At 36.7% G+C, this 25,152-nt stretch overlaps 1 protein-coding gene across 10 annotated transcripts in view; it reads right to left on the bottom strand.

Annotated features, from left to right (window-relative positions):
• The window catches only part of LOC131060225 (uncharacterized), a 332,812-nt gene that overhangs the window by 137,247 nt on the left and 170,413 nt on the right, over window positions 1–25,152 (bottom strand). For all 10 annotated transcript variants that reach the window (XM_059211028.1, XM_059211029.1, XM_057993388.2 and 7 more), the window contains one exon: window positions 22,639–22,791. In XM_059211028.1, coding sequence (XP_059067011.1) covers window positions 22,639–22,791 — 153 coding nt within the window. The remainder of the gene's footprint in view (window positions 1–22,638; window positions 22,792–25,152) is intronic.

The raw sequence follows: 25,152 nt of genomic DNA, 5'->3' as shown, positions 1-25,152 counted from the left end.
TAATTAATTATTATTACTCCAAAAATGGGGACATTACAAGAAAACACTAACACAATTCCCTGTCAAGATAGGCAAACCTTGGCTGCAAATGAGATAGTGTTGGGGACAAGTCAATGAGCACAAATTAGTGGAATGCAAGGACTAGGGACTAGCATGAGTGAACCTTCCTACTGGCCAAGGACAACATGTTGAGCGTAGGTGAGGGTCAATCAAGGATAAAAGCGCATTCCGCTCTTCAACCTAAGATTGAATTCCAAAAACTTAGACAAGGATTTTCACCATTTTCCCCTCACTTCATCTTGTCAAGGTTGGAAAATCTGGTAGTTTCCTTGTCAAGAAATTGAATCCCCAAATATTTTATTGTTCCTCAACACTTAGCAACCTCAAATCCACTTGACAACTTTGCAATAGTTTTTGCATTTTGACAATTGTGACAACAAATTGCAACATTGACATCATTTCTCACCCTATGACAACATTTGGTAATTTTGACAACATTTGCAAGACTTTACAACTTTTAACAATTTGACCTCAATTCCTCATCCCGATGCTTGTACATGAGTCAGATTCGAAAGTTGAGTTCCTGACTTGACTTACCCATTCAAGGACAAACCTTGCATTTCCAAGTCACTTCAAGAACGGATCAACACACTTAACCCGAACCGACAAGACAAAACCCTTCTCATAAACAAAAGGTAAAAACTATGACTATTGCCAAGTTAAAGAGGACTAAGCTAAAACACCTAGGCTGGAAAGTGAAAATGTGGGGGTCCCCATTTGCAATGGGGTGATGTGTGAAGACGTTACAAGATATAAGTCTCTTTGACTTCAACACCATCTTCTAGTTAGAAGTGATTCAAAAGTGGCAATTCCAACCAACTTTGCCATATTTGACCATCCTTCCTATTAAACCAGACCTTCAATAGTGGTGGGGGGTTGATCCAAAATGTATCATGAGGAAAAAAGGAAAAAGGTGTCCAATGGGAAAAAAAGTAGCAGAGAAGATCTATTGATGAGAAAGTTTGTACTTTTTGTCAACATAGAATTAAATATACTAAGTATATCCTATTCTCTCTCGAATATGAAAATCCCATATGCTAACTAAGCTGATCAAATGAGAAAACCTCAAGGTTTTTAATGTCAAGTCTTGACGACACTTAGGATAACTCAATGAAATGATGTGATTTGCTAATAAGCACAAAGGGACTTATGCATCTGACAAGCTGATTAACATTTGATATGACAACTCTGAATGAGGCTTTCTTCTCAAACTGGATTGAGAAGAAATTACACAACTTACAATCAACAAATTACAAATAGTATGAACCAGAAATCCATCAAATATCCTTGCATTTCACCATTAAAATCACTGAACTTCATCTAATATTGAAGAAAGGAACCATGAAAACAAGAGAAGACAACTGATAAAACACCACACTTCAATGTTCTATTCATTGCTTCAAATGCTGGTACTAAAATTCTTGTTCAGCTCCTACTCTAATTCTTCTTGTTGGCTACTTGCTGACTACTAACTACCTCACTTTACAACGAGAGAGGCACTGGCCTTTTATAGATTTTTACAATTTACATCAACGGCTAGGATAACGGTCCAGAATTAGCTTCCAAAAGCTCTAACAACTTTTATTAAATGATTTCAACCATTTCTAACCACTTACCAACTGTTCTCAATACAAGATGAAGGTTTACATGTTTCCCAACACAAAAAGACAAAATATCAACTTTTTGTCACAGAAGGACGAAATAGCCAGGCGGATAAATAAATAACTTTGGCTTTTATTGTTGCATGATTCAGAAACACACCACATTGTCTCTTTCCTTGCTACTATTAATTCTGAATGCTATTAATTTGATTATAGATGTTTAGGGAAAACAACTTGCATATGGATTAGTCATGGACCAAATGAATTACCTCAAATGTTGATCTTGCCTAATATTTTGTTTGAATATGAGAGTGGCCCACTGAAAGTCTTTCTTTCAGAATACAAAGACAAGCCTGCCAGACTTAGGACTATGCCCTTTGCCTTGTGTTTATGGGTGTTTTGTGACACTCTCTAACACAATAAAATACTAAGTATTCTATCCTCTCTTGAACAAGGAAACCTCAAATGTGTAATATTCCCTATTTATGGGTTGTCAATTCCCAAAGGTTAACATACATTACTACCTAGTATATTACATTAATTCCGAGTAGATAATTAAAGTTGTCCATAATTCAACTTAATATTGTCATTACTCCAGTCCTAATTCCTAATCCCTTCTCATTCTTAATCCCAAAAGAGGGCATTGGCTTGTCTAGGGCACTATGACACCACTTCCCTCATTCAGCCCAGACGTTAGGAACATCAGTCCTTTCATCCTTGGGGCCCTTTCATCTTTGAGTGGATTTACTCTGCCTTTCCCTAACAGCACCCGTCTCCCTTGGCGAATAGAAGAGTTGGAATTGTTTAAGACTTAGGACAAAGTTATGGCCATATCAAATTGTATTATGGACATTATAAGTAAATTGACATTCTGAATTATATTATTGATATCTTTCTGTTTAGTATTTCCCAGTGTTTATACTAGTTTAAGAATTACTTAAACATGTTTGATTTATATAATTAATTACTATTCTGTTATTGATATATATATCAACCCTAAATCGGATCAATTAATTACTATATATATATATATCATAAGTTTGAATATTCATTTCTTCCTCTTAATAATAAAATTATATACTTATTGCTATTCTCCTTTCACACAGTTTTCTTCTTCTGAATTCATACCAAACTGTCACAGCCAATAGAACTTGCTGAATATTAATATCTTATCAATTATTAGTCTTAATCCCCTTTTTCCCCCCTTGCTTGATGCTTCCAGTCCTTCTTGTATCTTGCTGACCAAAAGGATTGGTTGTATTCTAGAGACATGTCTTTATGCCTCTACATTACTCTAATATGTGAGTCGCATCATTTGAGAACAATTTAATTTGTTATAAGAACCATGTCTCATCATCTCTTGTTTAAGAGGCGTGATTTGTTAGAGTAATCGCTGCCTCATAATGAACAGCAATTTTTGGCATTATCTTTTGTTTTTTTACATTGTCGACCTTAATTGCTGTTTTGTTAGACATAATAACTTCTGACTTTAATTAATTATAACTTCTGCCTTTTTATCATCATAATCACTGCCAACAAACACTAAAGGCTGATTATTATTGTCTACTGCTGAGGGGACAATATCTGACACCTGCAATCCACTTAGTATTTGCTTCAATAATTAAATTTGTTTATTTTGCAGGTTACTGATCAGGATGAATGCAGTTTTTATATATAATTTATATTGAATATATTTTCTGAATTTATTTATTATTATATTTGTTTGTAATTAAATTGTTATGATAATGAAAATTTACTTAGTACATTTTATTTTATTGAATTCATAATCTGGGACATGACAAAATGCTAAACAATGTGATCAATTAAGGAAACCCAAGGTTCCTATTGTCGGGTCTTGATGATGCAAAATGATGTGATTTGCTGTTCACACAAAGGGACTTACGCTTTTCACTTCTACAAAGTAGCTGGAACTTAAACATCTAATATAGCAATTTAAGTGATGTTTTCTTCCTAAACTAACTTAAACTTCTACCAAACAAAGATCAAAAGGATAAAGGTTAGAGAATCTAGTCTAAGACCTATGAACAATGAATACAATGGATAGTGCTTAGATGAATGGATTCCTTAAATCAAGCTTTGTTTTGCCATGATAACAACAACTACACAAAAGTGATGTAATCTCCAAAGGTGGTGAAAGATTTTCATATTGTAAGCATCCATCTAAAAACCTAATGCTGGCACAATTCAGACAAACATCCACAATTGAACTAAGATCATAATGAGATTCAGACTAACCATACACTGCAATTTGCAATCAAAAAACTACAAATGATAAGTAATGGATATCCATCCAATATCTTCAGATTTATCCATTAAAATCAATGAACTTCAACTAAAACTTGACATGAGGATGAGGGACGATGGTGATTAGAAATGAGGACCAATAACAAACAGCAAAAGGATAAGAATCTATTAGTAGCATGTGCAACATTCAGCCTATAATGCCATGGGAAGATTTAATACTCAGTCATAGATTATCGAATGATAGGGGTATACGGTGATAAAAAGAAGGAATATAAAAGAACAGCAACTTGATCGACATCCATGATTAGGTAGAACACTAGAATGATGGACAGTGATTATAATTGGGTCACGAAGGGGCACAAGTTATAATAATTAAAAAAACAGCAAATATGAAAAAACAGCAATCATGTTTTAATCATAGAAAGATGCATTTAGAAATGGTTATGAAAAGTAACAAGTATGAAGGAGCTTGAGGCACGTCTTATCACCCCAAACTCGTAGTACAAGAAGACAACTATTTCCACTACATGGAACAAAAAATGAGTTTTATTTTATTTTTTTGGCAAAAGTGGCAAGCCACTAATATATATTAATATAGTAATAGATTACAAAATCTGGTTGGAAGAGCATACCGGGAAGAAAGAACCAGAAAGAAAACCTCCAGTTATAGCTCGAGTTACAATCCAGTTGATAATTACCTAAAAAACTTCTACTACTAACCTAATTACAAATTTAAATTTTCGTTTATACAAGGCCAAAATTACTCGATTGGTCGAGACCACATAGTGTTCCATACAATCATGAATAGTGTCATAACAAAATGACCAATTCACCAAGTGACTGAGGTTGACAAAATTGATCAAGACATAATCGCAGAGAAGGCTTTACATACCACATAGAAAAAAGCATTATACACAACTATCCTCATTCCTCCATGGCTTGCAGGTTGACTTCATTTTCATCCTGTTGTTCTTGAGGAACCCTGACTTCTTGTGCAAGCGGCAATTTTGAGTTACTGGCTGTCTCTAAATCATCTGCATTTACCGTCCTTGGAAGATTATTAAGATCCAAGATTGGAGGCTGATTGTTGTCGTGAACATGAGAGCCTTGAACAACGAGAGGGTGTTGGGGAGGGGGGACATTAACCTAGTCATGAGAGTTGTGAGCAACCAGAGAACGTTGAGAAGGAAGGACATTGTCTGCATTGTCATGGCGTAACATAAATAAGAGTGCATTAACCTTTTTATAAACTCTCTCTATCATATCTTGCCCAAGCACCCTATTGTGTCTGCCCAGTGCTTCTTGAATGCACCTAACACTCTGCATGTCCAATGTGTGTTTTATATTATCATAAACTGAGATATAAGCATGACCATTGAGGAGAAAGTGGTGGAGAAAAAGACCCCCAATATGTGCTATCCCTCTCCAAAAATCGTAATGCTGCACCACAAGCAAGAGTTTGTTGCCAAGAAGAAATTATTCTCTTACAACCCTACTTGCAATTAACTCAACAGAAGCCAACGACTGTAACAAATCTAGGGCATTTGACAAAAAGATAGAAAGCAATTGAGAAGGGAATATGATTCTTCTTGCCTGTGGGTATAGAATTTCATCCCCAATTAGCCTTTTAACACATTTCCTGACCAGATAATTGTGGACTTTGAACACTTGCCCTAGAATTTCGTCTGAAATTTGTTCTGTGAAAGGCATTCCCATTGTGCAACTGAAATGTTCACCCTGTAATTCCATGGCATATACTCCATGTGCGCCAATTAACAACCTAAACACCAACGGGCTGTTTGAATTTCACCTTCGTCCAAGGAAGATGAGCTTTGGTGCATTTGAAACGGGGCTTATTTTACAAAGCACTCTGCACCTCTTTTCTTTCTTTTTCATATGAATGCGGAAGGCAAAGTAAACTTAGGGAGATTTATCATGCAATTGCTACGGCAGAAATTACCACATGTTTCTTGAAACTTGAGAGAACATAATTACTTACGGAGGCAAATGAATACATTACATATGGTAATCTCACACACATCGTCAGCCCTTGGAATCGTATGAAGCACGATTTATTTCATGTAATAACACATCACATATTAGCCCCCTTAACAATGCAAAAAGGCCTTTCGCTCAGGTGAACATAGGACTCCAATGAATGAAAGGTTTATAAAGTTTCCCCCCTACCGAGTATTAATTGCTATCATTTCATATAAAATGAATGCAAGATTTAAATCTTTTTGTGTAATGATGTTCATCCTTAATGATTGCCTTTTCTGTAAAACATAGCTGGCTCATCATACTCGATGACTTGTAAGTGGCAAAATGTTTAATAAACACTGCTATCTTTCATGAGACTATTTCAAATACTTTGTTTCAAATGGAATGATTATACTGCATGAATACCCCCTCTCTTTGTTGAACACAACTCCTTCACAATGTCCTCCAGGTGATGGAATAGTTTTAAATCAGTGATATCTATCATCGTCTCCACTTATGTTTTATTACAACCCATATTTGCTAGGTTGTCCGCTAGCCTATTACCCTCTCTGTATGAGTGTGAAATGCAATATGCTTCAAAGGAATCCAAAAGGGCCCAAGCTTGCATCAAAAATTAGTTAATATGCCAATTGAGAGCTTTTTTGTTTTTGCATGCATTAATAATTATAGAAGAGTCCCCTTCAATATGAATTCTAGAGTATCCCAAAGATTTGGCAAGTATCAAGCCACTCAAGAGTGCTTGGGCTTCAACCATATTATTAGTCCCTGGTGGTAATGCAGAGGATTTGAAAGCTTTCAAATCACCTAAATGGTCCCTAATACAAATGCCAATTCCTGATTCACCTGGATTGCCTCGAGAAGACCCATCAAAATTTACCTTTACAAAGTTTTGGTGTGGAGGCTGCCAAGTAATGAGAAATCTGTCAGTCTTTGGTTTAGAGGATGATGGCAAATTGGCTATAGGTGGTAAGCAAAGTAATTTCCACTTCTTCATAATGTTGCCATCCCATGAAGTAAAGAGTGAGGCACCATTGTAATGCTTTTGTACATATGTATTGACTAATTCTGAAATAGTTTTCTCAATTACCTCTTGTACTTTCTGAGTAGGATGACTTATAGAGAGTAGGCCATGATTGAAATAAGTCCCAAATTGTGTTTGGTAAAGATAGAGAAAGGTCCAATTTCTCCATAATGAAAAACCAACATTGTTGAGCAAATGAGCATTGTATAAATAAATGGTCAACAGATTCATTAATGTTATCACATAAAACACAACAAAAAGGTTGTGCAATCTGCAAATTAACTAGCTTGTCACTGGTTAGAATTTTCTATTGAAGAGCCAACCAAGAGAAGTACCCTGCCTTTGGTAAAACTATGTTATTCCAGCAGAAAGAATATGCTTTGTGCATCTGTTGTTGATCCATCATGAGCTGCAATGTTGAGTACCCGGTTTTGATAGAGAAAATACCATCCTTAGTTGGGGCCCATATGACTTTATCATCTTTGTTTTATAAGAAAACTATTCCTTTTGATAATAGTTGTTGAACTAACCTCCTTTGACTGTCTTCAATGAGTAACTTTGTAAGATCTTTCCAAATAACCTTCCCTGAGTCTAACTCAATTCCATTTACGTAGTCAATTAATCTAGATCCCCAAGAATGAATGAATATTGGGACTACATCTTGAAACTGATGTAGATGGACTAAGGGGGCGTAACCATTCCATGAATCATTCTAGAAATGGATTGATTCGCCATCATGCACTTGCCAAGATATATATGTCGTTACCACTGCCCTAGATGACATCATGAAATTCCACATAGCTGACCCATCCGGAGGATTAGAAATAGTTAGAACTCTGAGGGGGTTAAGGGAGTCCAAATACTTTGCTTGCATGATTTGACGCCATTTATTATTAGGATTTGAGTAAATTTTCCAAACTAATTTGCCTCCAAAAGCTTTTATTCCGCTTGGCCAAGTCATGCAGCCCTACTCCTGTTTTCTTACTAAAAGCCATGTTACTTAGTAAAACTAAAGGGATCGTTTTTTCCTCAGACAGATTTCCTTTCCATAAAAAATTCCTAATGATTTTCTCAATTTGGAGGATCACTGATTTAGGGGCCTTGAGTACAGAAATATAATAATTTGGAATGGTTGTGAGGATAGTTTTAATGAGGAGAATGCGGCTTGAGAGGGAAAGCCACCTAGCTTTCCAAGCTGAAACCCTAGATTTAATCCTTTCAATAACACTCCTCCAATAAGATGGCTTGTTTGATCCCATAAAAAAACGGATACCTAAATATGTACAAGGGAGCTCCTCAACCTTGAAACCCAGGATTTTGACTATCTTTCTTCAGACGGCTGCTCTTGTGTTGAAAATGTAAATCTTTGATTTGTGAGCATTTATTTTCTGACCTGAAGTTGAAGTATGCATTTCCAAAATATTTTTCATCTGTTTAGCCTCAGGGATGGTTGACTTTCAATATAAAAGGGTGTCATTCAGCAAAAAGAGTGTGTGTGGAGTGTGTGTGATTGAGATAGATGTAGATGAAATGTGGATACCTTGCCAAACACCTCTTTCATTATTAGATCTCACTAACCTGCTAAAATCTTCTGCCATGATAATAAACAAAAAAGGAGATAGAGATTCTCCTTGCCTAATCCCTTTAGTAGTTGCAAAGAAACCCATTGGTGCCCCATTTATGATTATAGAAAAAAACGCACCTGAAATACATGCCTTGATCCATTTACACCATTTATTAGAAAACCCAAAATTATGAAGAACTTTTAAAAGGAAACCCCAGTCTACTCTGTCATATGCTTTCATCATATCAAGTTTAACCACAAAAGAAGACAACTGAGATGTATGAACCGAGTGAAGAACTTCATGTGCAACTAATGCCCCTTCCACAATCTCCCTACCTGGAACAAAGCCACCTTGCTCCAAGGAAATGATTTTTGGGATTAAGTGTTGTAATCTCAAGTAAATTGCTTTAGTAAAAATTTTGCAAATTGTATTGCATAAAGAAATAGGCCTGAATTTTGCAAATGTCTTAGGGTTCTTGGTTTTGGGCAGAATTGCTACATTTGTGGCATTAAAGTATTTTAGAATAGAAGTGCTTCTTGTTGATTCCTCAAATGCTGCCAACAAATGCTACATCCCAACATTTTTGGAAGAAGAGAGCAGTGAATCCATCAGGACCTGGCGCTTTGTCTGGAGCTAATGAAAAAGCCACCCCTTTAACTTCCTCTACAGTAAACGGTTTCATAAGATCCTCATTATTTTGCTGATTAATGATGCATGGAATGCTACTTAAAACTACTTGCTCATTGGGATTCATATCTGGATTAGGTGAAGGAGGAGGAGCTAGAAGGTTTTTGAAGAACTTAACACCTTCTTGAATATCCTTAGGATTGGTAAGTTTAATACCTGTTACAGCATCATTGATTGTGAAAATTGAAGCAACTGCTCGTTTTGCTTTTGTTGAAGCATGAAGAAACATAGTATTTTTGTCCCCTTCTTTTAACCATAGCTCCCTAGATTTTTGCCACCAATATGTTTCCTCTATTTTGCATAGTTCTTCCCATATTGATTGTAGATGTTTTTTGCTTGTCATGAGTGGGTGGGTCCAGACTCCAAACCACGAAGAATAATATGATCATGAATTTCAGTTAGCTCTTTCGTAATAGTTTCTTTTTCAGTAAAAATGTTCTTAAAAACTCGTACATTCCACTCTTTGATTTGCAATTTTACATACTACATCTTCCTATGAAATTGGAACATTTTGGTGCCATTATGTCGAGGTGCACTAACCCACCACTAACGCAATAGGGGAAGAAAATGTGGATGTCTAAACCACATTCTTTCAAATTTGAAGGAAGGTTGATATAGTGAAGGTGTGACATTAGTTGAAATTTTTAATGAGATGGCAAAATGATCTGAACATATAAGAGGCAAAATCTCTTATTCAAGATTGTAGTTGTGAGAAAGCCATTGATATGAGATGAGAAATCTGTCTAGTCTCTCTGCAATCTATGAAAAAAAAATCCTTTTATTTGTTTATGTGAAGTTACCATTCTTAGGTATGATGTCTTTCAAATCATTGTCAGAAATAAAAGCCACAAAGTCCTCAATGGTCTTAGGGGGAGGGCCGATTCCACCTTTTTTTTCTTTACTTGAAACAATTGCATTAAAATCTCCAACTAGTATAATTTTCTGATTTGCAAACTGCTGAATTAAGACTGTCAAAGTGTCCCAGAGTCTATTTTTATCATGAGTGGGAGTAGGACCATAAACATTGATTAATATGAAAGAAAGGTCAAAACTTTGTATATACATAATTTGCCAATTACTCCCTGCATTGACTACTTCTGCAGTAAGTGATTTTAGATTCCAGAGAATCATAAGACCTCCAGAAGCACCCGAAGAAGGAACATGGGCAGCTTTCTAATTAGACCATTTTTGAACTGTTGCTTGAAAGGTGTATTGGGAATTTTTTGTTTCTTGTAGTAAAATAATGTCAGCCCCTGACAAATCAAGTTGTTGCTTGACCCAACTTCTCTTGTCAGAGGCATTAATACCTCTGACATTCCATTAAATAATTTTCATTGCAGCCTAGGAGAGCAACATGCCCTCCTCAGCCTCTTAGTGACAAAAAATTCCCATCTAAGGTGCTTTGGATGCCTGCTTCAATTTCCTCCTTCAATTTAACTGATTTTGGTTCTCTCCCTCTTGGCTTTGGAGTACTCTAAGCCTGACACAGATTAGCAAGGGACTGAGAGATAGAAAGATGCTGGGAGAAATCAAACTCCAATTTGTGTTGTTTATCATGATCATTTTGCTGGGAGAAATCAAAGTCCAATTCGTGTTGTTTATCATGATCATCTTGCTGGGAGAAGTCAAACTACAATTCGTGTTGTTTAGCATGATCATCTTGGGTGGTGTTTTGATCCACTTCCATAGCAGGCAAACCAAAGGAATGTTGTGCATCTTGTTGAGAGGTTGGCAAATCATATGAATCATCATCTTCATTTAATACTTCATCTCCAATCTCATCAAACAATTGCGAGCCTAGTGACCGCGTCAAATCATCAACAACTTGCTCTAAATTTTCTGGAGGTCTTTGTGATTCTGATTGTTGATGCCATTGAAGTTTACACTGCTGTTTGAAAGTTCCCTTCTTAAAAGTAGACATAATGTCAATTGGTTGGTTCTTAGTGACTAGCCTGCAAACTAAATCCTCCATATTTGTAAAAGGCATTGATGAAAAGCCGAAATTCCTCTTAATGAAGCTCTCTAATGATGGCCAGAAAGATTCCTTAGTCTTATGCACCTGAGTGTTGTTATGACTTACCTCAATACTGATATTATCATTTGGAGACTAAGGAGATGTAAGTCGAGGATGGGTCAAAATCTGTTTCTCTTGATTAATAAGTTGGGAAACAGATAGTACAATGTTCTAATCAAAAAATGGGGAAATGTTTCTCAAAGTTTTTGCAATAAGATAGAAAATGTGCTCTTCTTGTGCAACATGTGTACCCTGTTTGCTAGCAATTGCAGTTCTATTCTCAACTTGCACCTCAAGATTGGAGTCACATCCTTGATCTGAAGTATTGATAAGTGAGCAAAATAAGGGATCAAAGGAATGATCATCGCAGACCCTTATAGATGAGAAATCAAACCCTTGACATTGAGAATTAAAATGACCCAAAAATTCAGAACAGCGGTCAACTGTTTCAGAATTCTCTATAATAATGGATTGCTTCCATTCTCCAAATTTAGAAACAACTGACATACTATCCAGAAATGGTTTTGAAAGATCTAAAAGCAAGCACATTCGAATTGGAAGATGAGTCAATTCGAAGGGAATGAGATCATGTTTAACGAAAATTCCCAACTGATTTAAAAAGATCTCAATTAAATCCAGGTCTCTATATTCCAAAGGTCATGAAGGAAACGAAATCCAGAAAGGGGCAAACTTACAATTATCTAAATCTGCCTTAAAGATTGGGATCCATGGGACTGTAAAGAGTCCAAAGCCCTTACAGAATCAACCCTTAAATCTATGGACCAGGTCTCTGTCTACTTTTGACTCGAAAATTGCAATAAAGAAATCAGATCCACTATCAATTTAAAAGACCTCTTTGATCCCTTTCCAAAACTTTTTTGCCCATGTGGATAAAACAAAGGGAGAGGGTGAGGACTTCCAGAACTTACCAACGAGCGCTCAATCCCTGAGATGTGAAATTTGTGGGAGAAGTAAATGATCAAGCAAAGTAACCAAACAGTTTGGATCATGTTGGCTAGAGAGAACATTAGCAGGTGCATCCATGCCTTGAGCAAATTCGTTCAATATCTGTTTTCTCCTCCAGACTTTTAGGGTTTGGTATGGAGGATGATTGACAGCTTCCACACCTGGTTGCACTCAGACTTCCTGCAAGCTGAAAAATAATCTCTGCAAGCTGAAAAACCTGTTACAAGGAGAAGCAAGGAAGCAAATACAGAAAAACAAATACACAAAGAAAATTCTCGAAAAGAGAGAGCTCAATATTCACAAAAATATGTAATGTGATTCTTACAATGAAAAGAAAGAACTCAACCTTTAATAGGTCAAGAAACCTGTTGACGTGTATTTTGTACACAATCAAACACAGAATAAAATACCCAAGGGTACCTTATCCTCTCTTGAGTAAAGCCTCCGAATGCTGAAGATGTCGCGAAAAGGATCAATCGGGATGACTTCAAGGTTCTTCTATGTAGGGTCTCTACGTGTGGATAAGCTCTCTGTGGTATGATGTGATTTGCTGGAATCACAAGGGGACTTACATTTGATGATTGAACGTCTGATCTGCTTTGACTATTGCTGGAACACAGGATTTCACTAGCTTTGATTTGAAAAAAGGAAAAAAGATGAGGGCGAGGAAAGGATCTAATCCTAACACTAAGAGTGTAAGAGCAATGAATGATCTTTGATGGAATTCTAACTAAGTCTTGTTTTGACATCCCAGGACCATCTCCACAAGGTTAGTGCGATCTTCGAAGGAAAGCTTTATGATGTTCAAATCATCACTGCAGGCATAGACACCATCAAGTTGATGCATATCAATGAAGAAGTGACAATTGAAGTTAAGCTTAAGCTGAATGATTCCAGTTCACTACACAAGGCAAGTTTGCAATCAACAAACTGCTAGTAGTATGGATATACGAATTCCACCATCAATCAAGCACATTTCTTCCACTCATCTAATAACATGAAATCAAACATGAGAAGTATAAAGACCATGCAAATTGTCGAATCGACCCATGAATTTCACCATTTCTTCAATGAAGTTACAAGTCTTTTACAACAACATCTTGGCAACAATCTTTGCCTTCTCTCTCTACTCTACTCTAATTGCTATTCTCTCTCTATCTTCTAACTGCTATCAACTATTCCTAACTATTCCACCTGCCTTTACAAAATGAAATGCCAGGGCTTATATAGTACCCTCAATACAATTCAATGGCTTAGATCAATTCGAGATCAATGGCCAAGATTCAACGATGAAAACCCTAATTAGGGTTTGTTACAACCATTACATAACATTTAATGCTTGACCAATGATAAAATTGTATTGCTTGGACACATGTCCTCTCTAGAAAATTCCACCAATGGATAGCCGGGGTAGGTACATCGGAGTTTGTGCCACCTTCCATGAGTTAGGTACATTGAATCTGGAAATGCTGAGGTGGACCACACTGACTGGAGAAGTGATGACTAGGATGCCACCTCGTCTGACACTTGTAACTTGGTAGATATTCAACTTGATGTTGTTGAGAAGCTAGCTTTAATTAATTCATCTGGAACTATCTGCTTCTTCAACAAACCCTTGTTCTAACTTCTTGTGTCCTTGATTTGCAGGATGATTGTTGTACCTCGCCTTGGAATGCTGGATTGGAAGAGGTCGCCCTTGATGACGTTAGTCCAAAGAAGGTCGTCCTTGTCTATGCTAGGCTGGAGGAGGTCGCCCTTGTCCTTGCTTGATCGTCCTTGGAGGAGACCGTCCTTGATCTGGCTTGATTTTACAACTCCGGGATCTCCATTTGATGCCTACACAAAATATTAAAATTAGTAATATATCTTGAAATCTAAAAATTAAACTTTAAAAGGAAGATTCAAGATTTTAATTAGGAAACTTCATGATAAATCTTGAGTTATCATTTCCTAATTAACCATGAAATACTTAGATTTTGCCAAAAAATGTCTAAAAAATCAAACCTTGAATAAGGGTGTCAAGATGATTTTGCCATACCTCCTCTTGAGTTTTAAACTCTAAGAAATGATGTAAAAATAGATGAATTTTGCTAGGCAAAGTGTAGATCAAAGCTCTCCCTTGGATAAAATGCACCTCCTTTAGCTTGGAAAAGAACTCCACCTTCCTCTTCAAAAATCTGGAAATTCGCCTTCAAATGTCTTCAAAAATCTGGAAATTATCCACCAAGCTAGCAAGAAATACGCCTCTCCAATAGCCTTCAAGATGAATTTCACCCTCCACTAGCTTCTCCACACCTAGTAGAAATTCGCTCCACTTCTCTGGATTTCGCTCCTCAAATTGCTCTCCAATTTCGCACTTGAAAGGATGATTGAATGGTTTGAATTGTGAAACAACACCCCCAATAAATAGAGCGCTCACCTTCCACTTACCCATGAGGCCGACCTTGCAAATAAAGGCAAAAAAAATAAATAAAATTAAAAAAAGATGAGGCCGACTTGATAAAATGAATAAAAATAATACCTCAAGCGCCTCCTCTTTTAATTTTAATTTAATTATAATTAACTTCGAAATGCCTCAATTAATAATAAAAAAAAAAACGATTTTCCAAGGCTCAAAATTAATTATTAAATGCTATGCGCTTTTATTAAATGTCAATTTGATTTTTAAAATATTTTGGAGTTTTAGCGAAATTGGCATTTAATGTGATTTGAAGGACATTAGCGTTTAGGCATAGTAAAAATATCAATTTGTTAATAACCTCGCTCTGGTCCCTGGGAGAGGGACAGGAGCGCTTTTTCATTTTGGCCTTGTATTCCTTGCTTTCACGTTCAAAATCTCTTCCTGGACGTCCAAAATGGGATTCTTGTTTGGAATTTTGAGTTTAATCTATTCGATCTTTGGAAGGAGTGTTCCTCAGGACATTTTCGCCCTGGTCCCTTGGTGAGGGACAGGAGCGACTTTTTGGTTCATTGCACAAACTCTTGATCATATCAACCTCGAATTATTTCCTAGACGTAGAACATCACTCCCCACTTCATCTTGAGTCCTGGCAACAAGAAATAGCATTTCAAAATGTTAGGCACTTAGGCATTTTGAAGATTTCGCCATGGTCCCTTGGTGAGGGACAGGAGCGCCCTAGCCCATTTTCTTTGAATTTTGCGGTCCTTGCAACTTCATTCCATCTTGAAGCACTTTAAATATCATTCCAAACTTGTGCCTTGGCCTGGACTCGTCCCAATTTGGAGAGGAAGGCTGGCTAATGTGTTTTTCGCCCTGGTCCCTTGGAGAGGGACAGGAGCGATTTTGCAATTATAAGCTCACTTGTGCTTTGCTAGTCTTCGAAATTATCTCCAATGGACCGATTATGCCTTTCTTCATTCACCTCAAACTTGAAATTCGCTTTACCTTTGCCAGAAATTTGTCCTGTGAGAAAATCGCTCTGGTCCCTTGGAGAGGGACAGGAGCATCTTTTGAAAATCGCTCTGGTCCCTTGGAGAGGGACAGGAGCGCCTTTGCAACTTGGGTTGAATTTTTCCTTTGTAGGCCACTCAAGTTATATTCAACGAATAAAACATACTTCTCTTGACCTCCTCAAATCGCGAAATCACTTAAATTTTGCAAGGATAAGGCAAACTTGGAATTCAAGCTCCGGTCCTTCAGTGAGGGACAGGAGCGAATTTTGTCCTCTAGGCCAAATCTTTTCACTTTTCATCTCGAAATTCCTTTGCTAGGGAAGATTTCACCTTACTTCATGCTATGAATAAAAGTTAATGTCCAAAAAAGGTCTAAAATTGTGCATATAAAGAAAAGCGCTCTGGTCCTTCAGTGAGGGACAGGAGCGAATTTGACCTTCTAGGCAAAAACTTCATCATTTCATTGTCTTGTCTCGATGCTCTATCATGCTCATTTCGTCCTTCACCATGCCTTTGATGTTCCAATTTGACCAAACAAGGTCAGGAATGACTCAAATAAGCCTTTTCGCCCTGGACCCTTGGTGAGGGACAGGAGCACTTCGCCTTGGTCCCTTGGAGAGGGACAGGAGCGAAATTTGCTCTGGATCCTCAGTGAAGGACAGGAGCGAAAATTGACTTTTCGAACTCTCTATCAGGATAATTTTTATGGAATATAACATTTAAGTATAAGTGACATTTCCTTCTATCTTTCTTCTTTCTTAAAGTTATATTCCATATATACTTTCAGGATGTTTGAGAGTGGTTTCAGACCTCCAAGAGTTATATTGTAAAATCTAGTTTTTTGAGGTTTTTCAGTTTCCAGACTTAGTCAAAATTTCAGGATTAGGACTTTCAGACTTAGCCAAATTTTAGGATCAGGACATCACTCAAGCCGGACTTGCTATCCTATTGATCTCCCCGACAACACTCAAAATGCAAAGGCTAACTAACAAAACCCTAAAAGACCTAGAAAACAAACCCTAAAAAGCAAAAAACATGGGTCCCCATTTGCAATGGGGCGATGTGTGAAAACGTCACAACAAAACCCTAAAAGGGAAAACCTAGGTTTGCACATAATAATTAATTAAAATAATTAATTATATGCACCTAAAGTTAGCTTAAGTGTAAAAAAGATAAAGGGAATTTAAATAATTAAACAAATAATGTTTAATTAATCAAATAAATATCCGAATACTCTAACACCCCCCCTTAAGCTAGACTTAGCGAGAAGCTAAAACCTAGAACAGCTACTGAAAGCAATAAAGATGGGTCCCAGCAACAAGGCCTGATCAGGTACCCAAATACAATGAAATCTCTATAAACTGGAGAAATAGAGAAAACCATTGGGGAACAAAACTCTACTCCAAAAAGAGATGGAAAAGAACACCACTGAAGCATGAAGAATCTGCAAACTCTGTCGAAGAATAACTGCTGATCTGAAGAACCTCCACTGAAATACAATATGACCAGGTAGAGAAAACTGTAATCTGTATGAGTGCCTTCAAATGACACTACTCGAATCAGATGGCAAACAAGGCAAACAGTGATCTCGAAGATACAGATGGCATTAGAAACCAAAGCCTGAAGAGCTGATCAATCGAACCACGGAAGCATTAGAACCAACAGGATAAACCTCCCCATAATGCGGAAGAGGGAGAGGGATAGGTACACTGAACAGAACAGCCAACAAGAACTACATGACGAAGAACCAGGAACATCAAAGGTGCTGAGAAAAGTACAGGGTGTCGTAGAAGGAACACTCACTTGACACACATCATGAGGTAAATGTCGTGGAAGGAACACTCACTGGACAAAGGAAGATGGCAAACAACAGGCAAACATCAACCCCCTCATGGCACTTGATCAATAGTGCATGTACAACAAGACACACGATGTGCAAGATCCCAAGTAAACAATGCATGATGGCACTTTATGTCAATGCGTTTGCATAAATACAAGCTACAATGATAAGAAGACTGGAAAAAGAAACGTGAACCAAAAAAGAGACATCCTACTCAGAGAAGAAATCCCAGGACCTGAAACAACCACGATATCCACCAGAGTGCTGAAAAGCAAAAAACTGAATAAAATATGCATGCAAAAGAATCTGGAAATAAAACTCAGATGGCTGAAAAGGACACAGCACACGCTTTCCGAAAATATAAAGTTTTTGAAAAACGGAGGTCGGATGCTCATTCTATGGCTCCCGGAGTGCAAAAACAAGACCTCACTTTGACTGGAAAAAAACACAGTCAAACAACAAAATTGGAAAAAATTACCAACACCATGAGGTCCGGCTCGAAACCAGCTTTCCGACGCCTATTCGTTTTCGAAAAAACGACTCCGTATGCCCAAGATAGAGCCAAAAAACCAAACCCCTCGTGACAAAGGCAAAAAAGAGAGTTTGGTGGCTGGGCGGTGGTCCGGTGGCCAGTGGGTGGCGGCCGGGTGGCGCCCCGGTGGCTGGGCGGTGGTCGGCCGGAAAAAAAAGGTCGGGCGGGGCGGCGGCCGGGCGAGCGCCGCTGGGGCGGCGGGCTGCAGGTGACGGCCCGGAAGTAGGTGGTGGCTAGGGAGCAGGCGGCGGCCGGGGAGCAGGAAACAGGTCTGTCGAGGGCGCTGCAGCGGCGGCAGCCGGAGGCAGGGAGCCGGGGCCAGCAGGAGACCGGTGGCCGGGGGCCGGCAGGGAAAGCTGTCGGCGACGGCTGTACCGGGGCCTGCAACATGGCAAGGGCCCCACGGTACCCTGCGTACCGTGGGAAGCCCCCCCCAAAAAAAATTTTCTTGCCAAAAATATATTTTTTTTTAAAAAACCTATTCACCTTTTCATTTTTTTGAAGATTTTTTAATAAAAAATCAAAATCTGGCCTGCATGCCGTTAAAAGGCAAAATATTTATTTTTTTTGAAAAAAAAAAAATCTCGAACTATGTGTCAGGGTCGTACGGTCTAGATCTAGAGAAAAAATGCTCCCAGAGGCTCAGGAACCAAAATAGGTCGAATTTTATATGACCATAGGAGTTTTTGGGCCTTCTGAGCACGATGGTGAGGTCCGTTGAGGCCCAAAGTGCTCAGAAAAAAAGGTCAAACCCTAGGTACATAAAAAATTCCTAAAACCCCAGATCTGCTTCCAAAGCAAAAATTCTCAAAACAAGAACAGGTAGCTGCAGATCTGAAGCTCTGATACCATATAGGAGTTGAGAAAATACAACACCACAGGAGCCCAAATAATCTCTGCAAGCTGAAAAACCTGTTACAAGGAGAAGCAAGGAAGCAAATACAAAAAAACAAATACACAGAGAATATGCTCAAAAAGAGAGAGCTCAATATTCACAAAAATATGTAATGTGATTCTTACAATGAAAAGAAAGAACTCAACCTTTAATAGGTCACGAAACCCTAAAAGTGAAAACCTAGGTTTGCACATAATAATTAATTAAAATAATTAATTATATGCACCTAAAGTTAGCTTAAGTGTAAAAGAAATAAAGGGAACTTAAATAATTAAACAAATAATGTTTAATTAATCAAGTAAATACCCAAATACTCTAACACTCTACCTTGAGAATCTGAAAATCGAGAGCTCCCATCGTCATGAAGGGGAATATTATTTGGGTAGGACTGAAAACTAGGTTTATGCATAGGTATAGTATTTGGCCATGAAATAGAAGGCTTATGCAAGGGTATGGTGTTTGGCCAAGATAAAAAAGAAGGGATTTGCCTGTTCAAGGAACCCCCATGGGATCTACTAAATTGGAGATCCACCTCAAAACCCTTTGTCTTTGTCTAGTTCACAAGAATAATCAGGCCAAGTATCCTCACAGATATAAAAGATTGGTTCCTTTTGCTTGGAAAGTCTTTTGAACGGTTGATATTGCTGCGAAGATAACTGATGACGTATACCCTAAAAGTGCTTGCCCTTCTAAACCTCTGTACCCTCCACCAACTCCCTGACGAATCCTGTTCCATCCTCTGTCACTATTTTGGAACCTGAACCGGTATGCATTTTCAAGTTTTCCTCCCACCCATCGCCATCTGCCACTCCCGGTCGCCATCGACCATTTTCAAGTATTTTAAAATGCTCTCTACAAAAAAAAAATGCGTTTTATATTTTATTTCTTATTCCAGTTTTGGGGATCGCTCTTTGAGAGCAATTGCCGAAGGCAAATAACCAGTTGCATAAGGAACGTTATCGCTCTTTGAGGGCAATTGTTGAAGGCAAATAAAAGGTGATATCATCATATTCATAATTGCACAAGTAAATCAACACATTAGATATAGCAAAGATATAAGTGGACAGCATTCGCATACTTATCAACAGTCAATCTAACACAGCAATCCACTCTACACAAGTCTAGTTAAAAGTTATATTTCGTAATTCATATCATTTGCAAGATAAAATTAGTATCATGAAGGAAAGACATCTCTCGACAATTAATAATCGACATATAATTGACCCTACTTTCCAAATAACTAAATAAGGGACATTACAGGATGTGTTGCCGTCGATGTATATTTATATTATTCCAGATTTTACTAGGACAAATTGATCTCATAATTTTTAAAATGTTTTCTTGGACTTAATATTGTTTCCACATATTTTACACAAACATACTAATATCATATATTACTAAAAAAGATAAAGATATACTTCTAATGTTGTAACTTCATTCCATGAAACTTGACAGAATTGTTTTCCACACAGATACTTAAAGATCAAAACAGGGCCAGAGAATGGCACTGCTAGTTTAAGGCATTCTCCTCAATAGTACTTATTTTGTTTTACATTGCGAACATGCTTTGCCTGTAGCAAGAAGCATTGAACAGTTTCAAGGGAAAAATATTCCATGCTTAATTCATAGAATTATGCCTTATTTTTGTAATGTAGTATCTAATTCAGCAAGTCTACGAGTCCAACCAGCAAAGAGTAAGTTGCATATAAATGATAGAAACGACAGGAAATATTGGGTCAAGGAACTCATACATGGATGGAACGAGAAACCCAGTGCTATTCTCCTTGTATATGATATCACTGAGGGTTTCCTTTTAATGTATGTAGTATCTTATCAATGGTTCAAAGGTAAGGCTTCCCTCCCTCTATGCAGGATTTCAACCATTGCTATTAGAGAAAAATTTATGATTGACTTTCCTTTTATTTGAGACAAAGCAAAATTATGGTGTTTCCTTTGAAGCTTCTTATAAGAAAAAAATTTCATGAACCCTTGAGAATATCCAGAGTGGGGTAGTATTGTACACCGTGGTAAGCATTATACAAGGTAAATGGAAAAGCAATTCCACTTGTAGCCTCCACAAGGGAAGTCAAGGGAAGCCTTGTAATATCCCCACTTTGAAATAGAATTTAATAATAAATGATAATAATAAAATTAAAATATAAAATGATATAATTAAATATGATTAATTAAAAATTAATTAAGTTAATGAAAAGTCAAAAGACGTGAAAGGAAAAGTTTAAAGACGTGAAAGGAAAATTTTTGACTCCTTCAACAATGATATATAAAAGGGAGAAGAAAACATCATTTGAGAGGTGGGATAATTTGGTAATGAGAAGTGCAGACATGATTTAAATAATAAGTGCAGATCTGATTATGAAAGGTAGTGTCCCTTTCAAATGGTAGAAATAATGAAGAGTTGCACTCTTTCAAAGGGTGCTAATGGTGAAAGGGTATGTCTCTTGCCAAAGGGCATACATGATGAAGAGGTGTGACCTCTCCCTCAAATTGAGAGATATAAAGGGAAGGAATCAAAAGCATCTAGTGACATCACCATTGATAAGATCAGATCAGAATTGTTATCAAGTTACAGGAAGTAACATTTGTGTTCTTTGTGGTATGCCTCCCAATCTGCAGGCGACATCAACAGTACAAACTCCAACCACAGGCTACAATCTGCGTACAAGTAAGAAGGGTTAAGAAGTCTTAAGGTATATATGTGTGTGGACGTGCGTGCCACACACACACATATATATTAATGCATTTTTATGAATACATATATCTCTAATGATTACTTATATGAATGTAGCAATAAAGATAGGAATCTATGTAGAATATGTATGTATATTTAGGATCATTAGAAAGATTAAAGAATATGTAAATGAAGACGTAAATTATGGAATGGAAAACAGTAATGAATTATAAAATGTAATATTAATGTGATTATATGATGGAGGCTATAGGGAAGAAAATCCCTTAGCCTAATGGAGGGATTATGATAATCCCTGGTAGGCAGTATATACTGAATATCTATATGCATATATATGGCTTGGTTGACTAAGTTCATCCAAGAAGAGACGGATCTGGCCGGTCCCCTCTGATGGACTTGGATGATGAGATGCATCATCCAAGGCAAGGAATTGACATATGGTCTTCCTTGGATGGCTTGGGTGTAAGAAATTACACCCAAGACAGGAATCGAATTAACCTTCGATTTCCTGGATGGCTTGGGTGTAAGAAGTTACATCCAAGACAGGAATCGAATTAACCTTCGATTTCCTGGATGGCTTGGGTGTAAGAAATTACATCCAAGACAGGAATCGAATTCACTTTCGATTTCCTGGATGGCTTGGAACCAAGATGGGTTCCAAGAAGGCAAGCTTCACAGCTGCCTAAGGACATATCTCCGTATGGCATTCGTATCCTTTTTATTTTTAAGAATTGAAATTAGTGTTACTTAAGTAATTGAACTTTAATTGGTAATTAGATTAGTTATGTATATATTTTTGTTGTGTTCTAACAATCTGATTTACAGGACAATGATCTCTAACTAGTAGGGACATTACAAGCCTCATACACCAAATTGTTAGCTTTCCAAGCAGTAACCTAAAATCTATCATCGCCTTTATATCCAAACCTCAATTCAGTTTCAATACATATTGGAATTCTAAAAATTAGCTAGTAAAACATATAAGCATATAAAAGTCTTTCAAAATTTGTAAAGGTAGAAGCATCAAAAAAAGGTATATATTTATCCTACAAGCATGTGAGAATTTAAACCTTAGAACCTGAAGTATTTGGAGATTCACCAATCTGTCCAACATTTGAACTTTGGCCAGAGCTAAATTCCAGAGTAAAATTATCTAGAGGAAATGCTGCTCCACCATCTGCATTTAGGATCACACAGTAACAATGATCTCTTTCTGTGAGGACCTGGAGAATAACCACGTCTCATTGTCAACTTTAATTAGCTTTCATCAATTATAACCATTCATAATTATACCTTAGATCAACTATGTCCTTCAAAAAAACTGTTCTGGAATTGCTCAATCTATGAAGAAAACAACTCAGGAAATAAATTCCCACAATGCACAATTGTTGTTTAAAACCTTCATATCACTGAATTTAAGTATGTAAAAATGAAATTATTAAAAGCAGTATCCATCCACGACTACTTCTCCCATGCAGCATAACAATGGGAACTACATGTAAAGAAATATAAAACAACAATCACACACAATAGGGCCAAATTAATTAATTCAAATCCTCTAGAGGAAAATAACTATACAAAAAAAAGTTACAACACCCATAATTCCTTATCAAATTATTTGCAAACATGTCTTAAAGTATTACAAAGATTATGCTTATTTGGGAGAGTGATTTTGAAGAACCTTCGTCAGGCCTGCTAAAGCACTATTATATATAATGCCTTGCTCACCCTTCTTTAGTTAATCAATACTACTTGAAAATGTGCCGAAAGAACCCCATAGGTGTAGAATTGCATTTGTTTGTAGAGCAACAGCTGATGGTTTGAGTGACTATCATAGTCCAAAACCTCTTTCAATTGTAAACATCTAGCATCTGTTGGAAATATTTTCATTGATGTCAAAAAGGTAAGAAGACAACGTCATAGACAAGTTGTCATTGATGTCAAGAAGGGTTTTGTTGTCTAAGCATAATATCATTGATATATGGACAAGATTGTTACAACACATTGAAAGTGTATTGACAAGATTATCATCATCATGGATATCAGTCCAAGAGTGTTGAGCAATTAAAGTAATATATTTAAAGTAACTTGGATCAGTCTTATAAGGCAATTCAAAGTAGATTCATAAAATTAGAATAATATATCAATTTATGGGGATAGTTTTTGAAGTAAATTCATAACAACTCTGGCCAATTTTATAACATGATAGAACTGACTAGGAAGGTTGATTACATAGAACAGATAGCATACAGTGTTCAGATCGATGGCCTTGTGATGTTAAAGCAATGCTAAGAAATACCAATTATGAAGAGATATGGAACAAAGAGGACAGCATGAAGAGAAATAAATAAATATAATGATGCATAGTGATAATGCATAACAATACAGAAAGAAAAAGCAGCAATGATGATGAAGTGGAATCACCATTACAGAAAGAATCTTATTTGATAGAAAGTGATGGACAATACTGTTAATGGATAAACAAAAACAATGATTATTTTATAATGAGATAGACAAACTATAAGCTGGTTCGTCTTGTCAGAATTAAGATTGTTTATTATAAACAATGAGCAGGTTCAGATTCCCAGAATTAAGATTGTTTAATATAAGCACTGAGCAGGTTCAGAATTAATAGACAAAGAAAAAGATAATTTATTACAGTAGAAACATACAGCCACACAGCCACCAATTATCATAAGACAAAGTCAAATAAAACAAAAAGAAAACAAGACAAAACAGAAAGACAAATCAAAATAAGACAAAACAGGAAAAAGAGAAATCAAGAAAAGTCTAAAGCAACGATTTCTATGAAGGTCATGTGAATATTAATTAAGGTACTACACAAGACAATAACAGCAGTGACTAGTAATTAGACAATAAAAGATTTCAATAAGTCAAATATTCCCAAGGGTGGCAGCTACATATAAGACAAATATGCTGCATATAAGACAAATTTGTCTTGGTTATAGAGTGGTGCGATTTCATCTTCATGAAAGGACACGATTAAGAGATGATTTTATTAAGAAAAATACTTGTCATAAAGGCGGTGGTTTATCTTAATAATTAATATTTGCGAGCATTAAAAAGGCAGCAATACATATGAAGAGGTGCGATTTGTTTAATTAGAGTTAAGTTTAAGAAAAGTAATATCCCCAAGGTTATCGCTTCTCTTGGAAGAGGCATGTCTTTCAAATAAAATACATCTCTTGCGAGGTATAAATGGAGATAGTAAAAGATGGAGATGTGTGTGGTGTATTGAAATAAAAGAATATATTTAAGAGAGTGGAAGCTGTGTGGAGTAATGTGTTGGGTGTGCAGTGAAGGTGTGTAATGAGATGCAGTGAGAGAAAAATCAGTCCATAGAAAGAGCAGATTTTTAAGAGTAACAACATATACATAATTATGTTGTAGGCAGATTTGAACAAGGGAGTATGTGTATGATCATAAAGAATAATATTAGCAGAATTATGAAGATATAAATTGAAGTTTGTGGAATGTGAGGGATACATGTGAGTGACGTAAAAGGATATATTAGTCAAATTCGAGCAGCCTTGGATGAAGAATTGAAAGAGAAAGCATATACA

This window comes from Cryptomeria japonica, chromosome 9, assembly GCF_030272615.1.
Source record: "Cryptomeria japonica chromosome 9, Sugi_1.0, whole genome shotgun sequence".
Taxonomy (NCBI): Eukaryota; Viridiplantae; Streptophyta; class Pinopsida; order Cupressales; family Cupressaceae; genus Cryptomeria; species Cryptomeria japonica.
The sequence above is the reverse complement of the archived record's forward strand: the minus strand, read 5'-3'. Positions and strand labels throughout refer to the sequence as shown.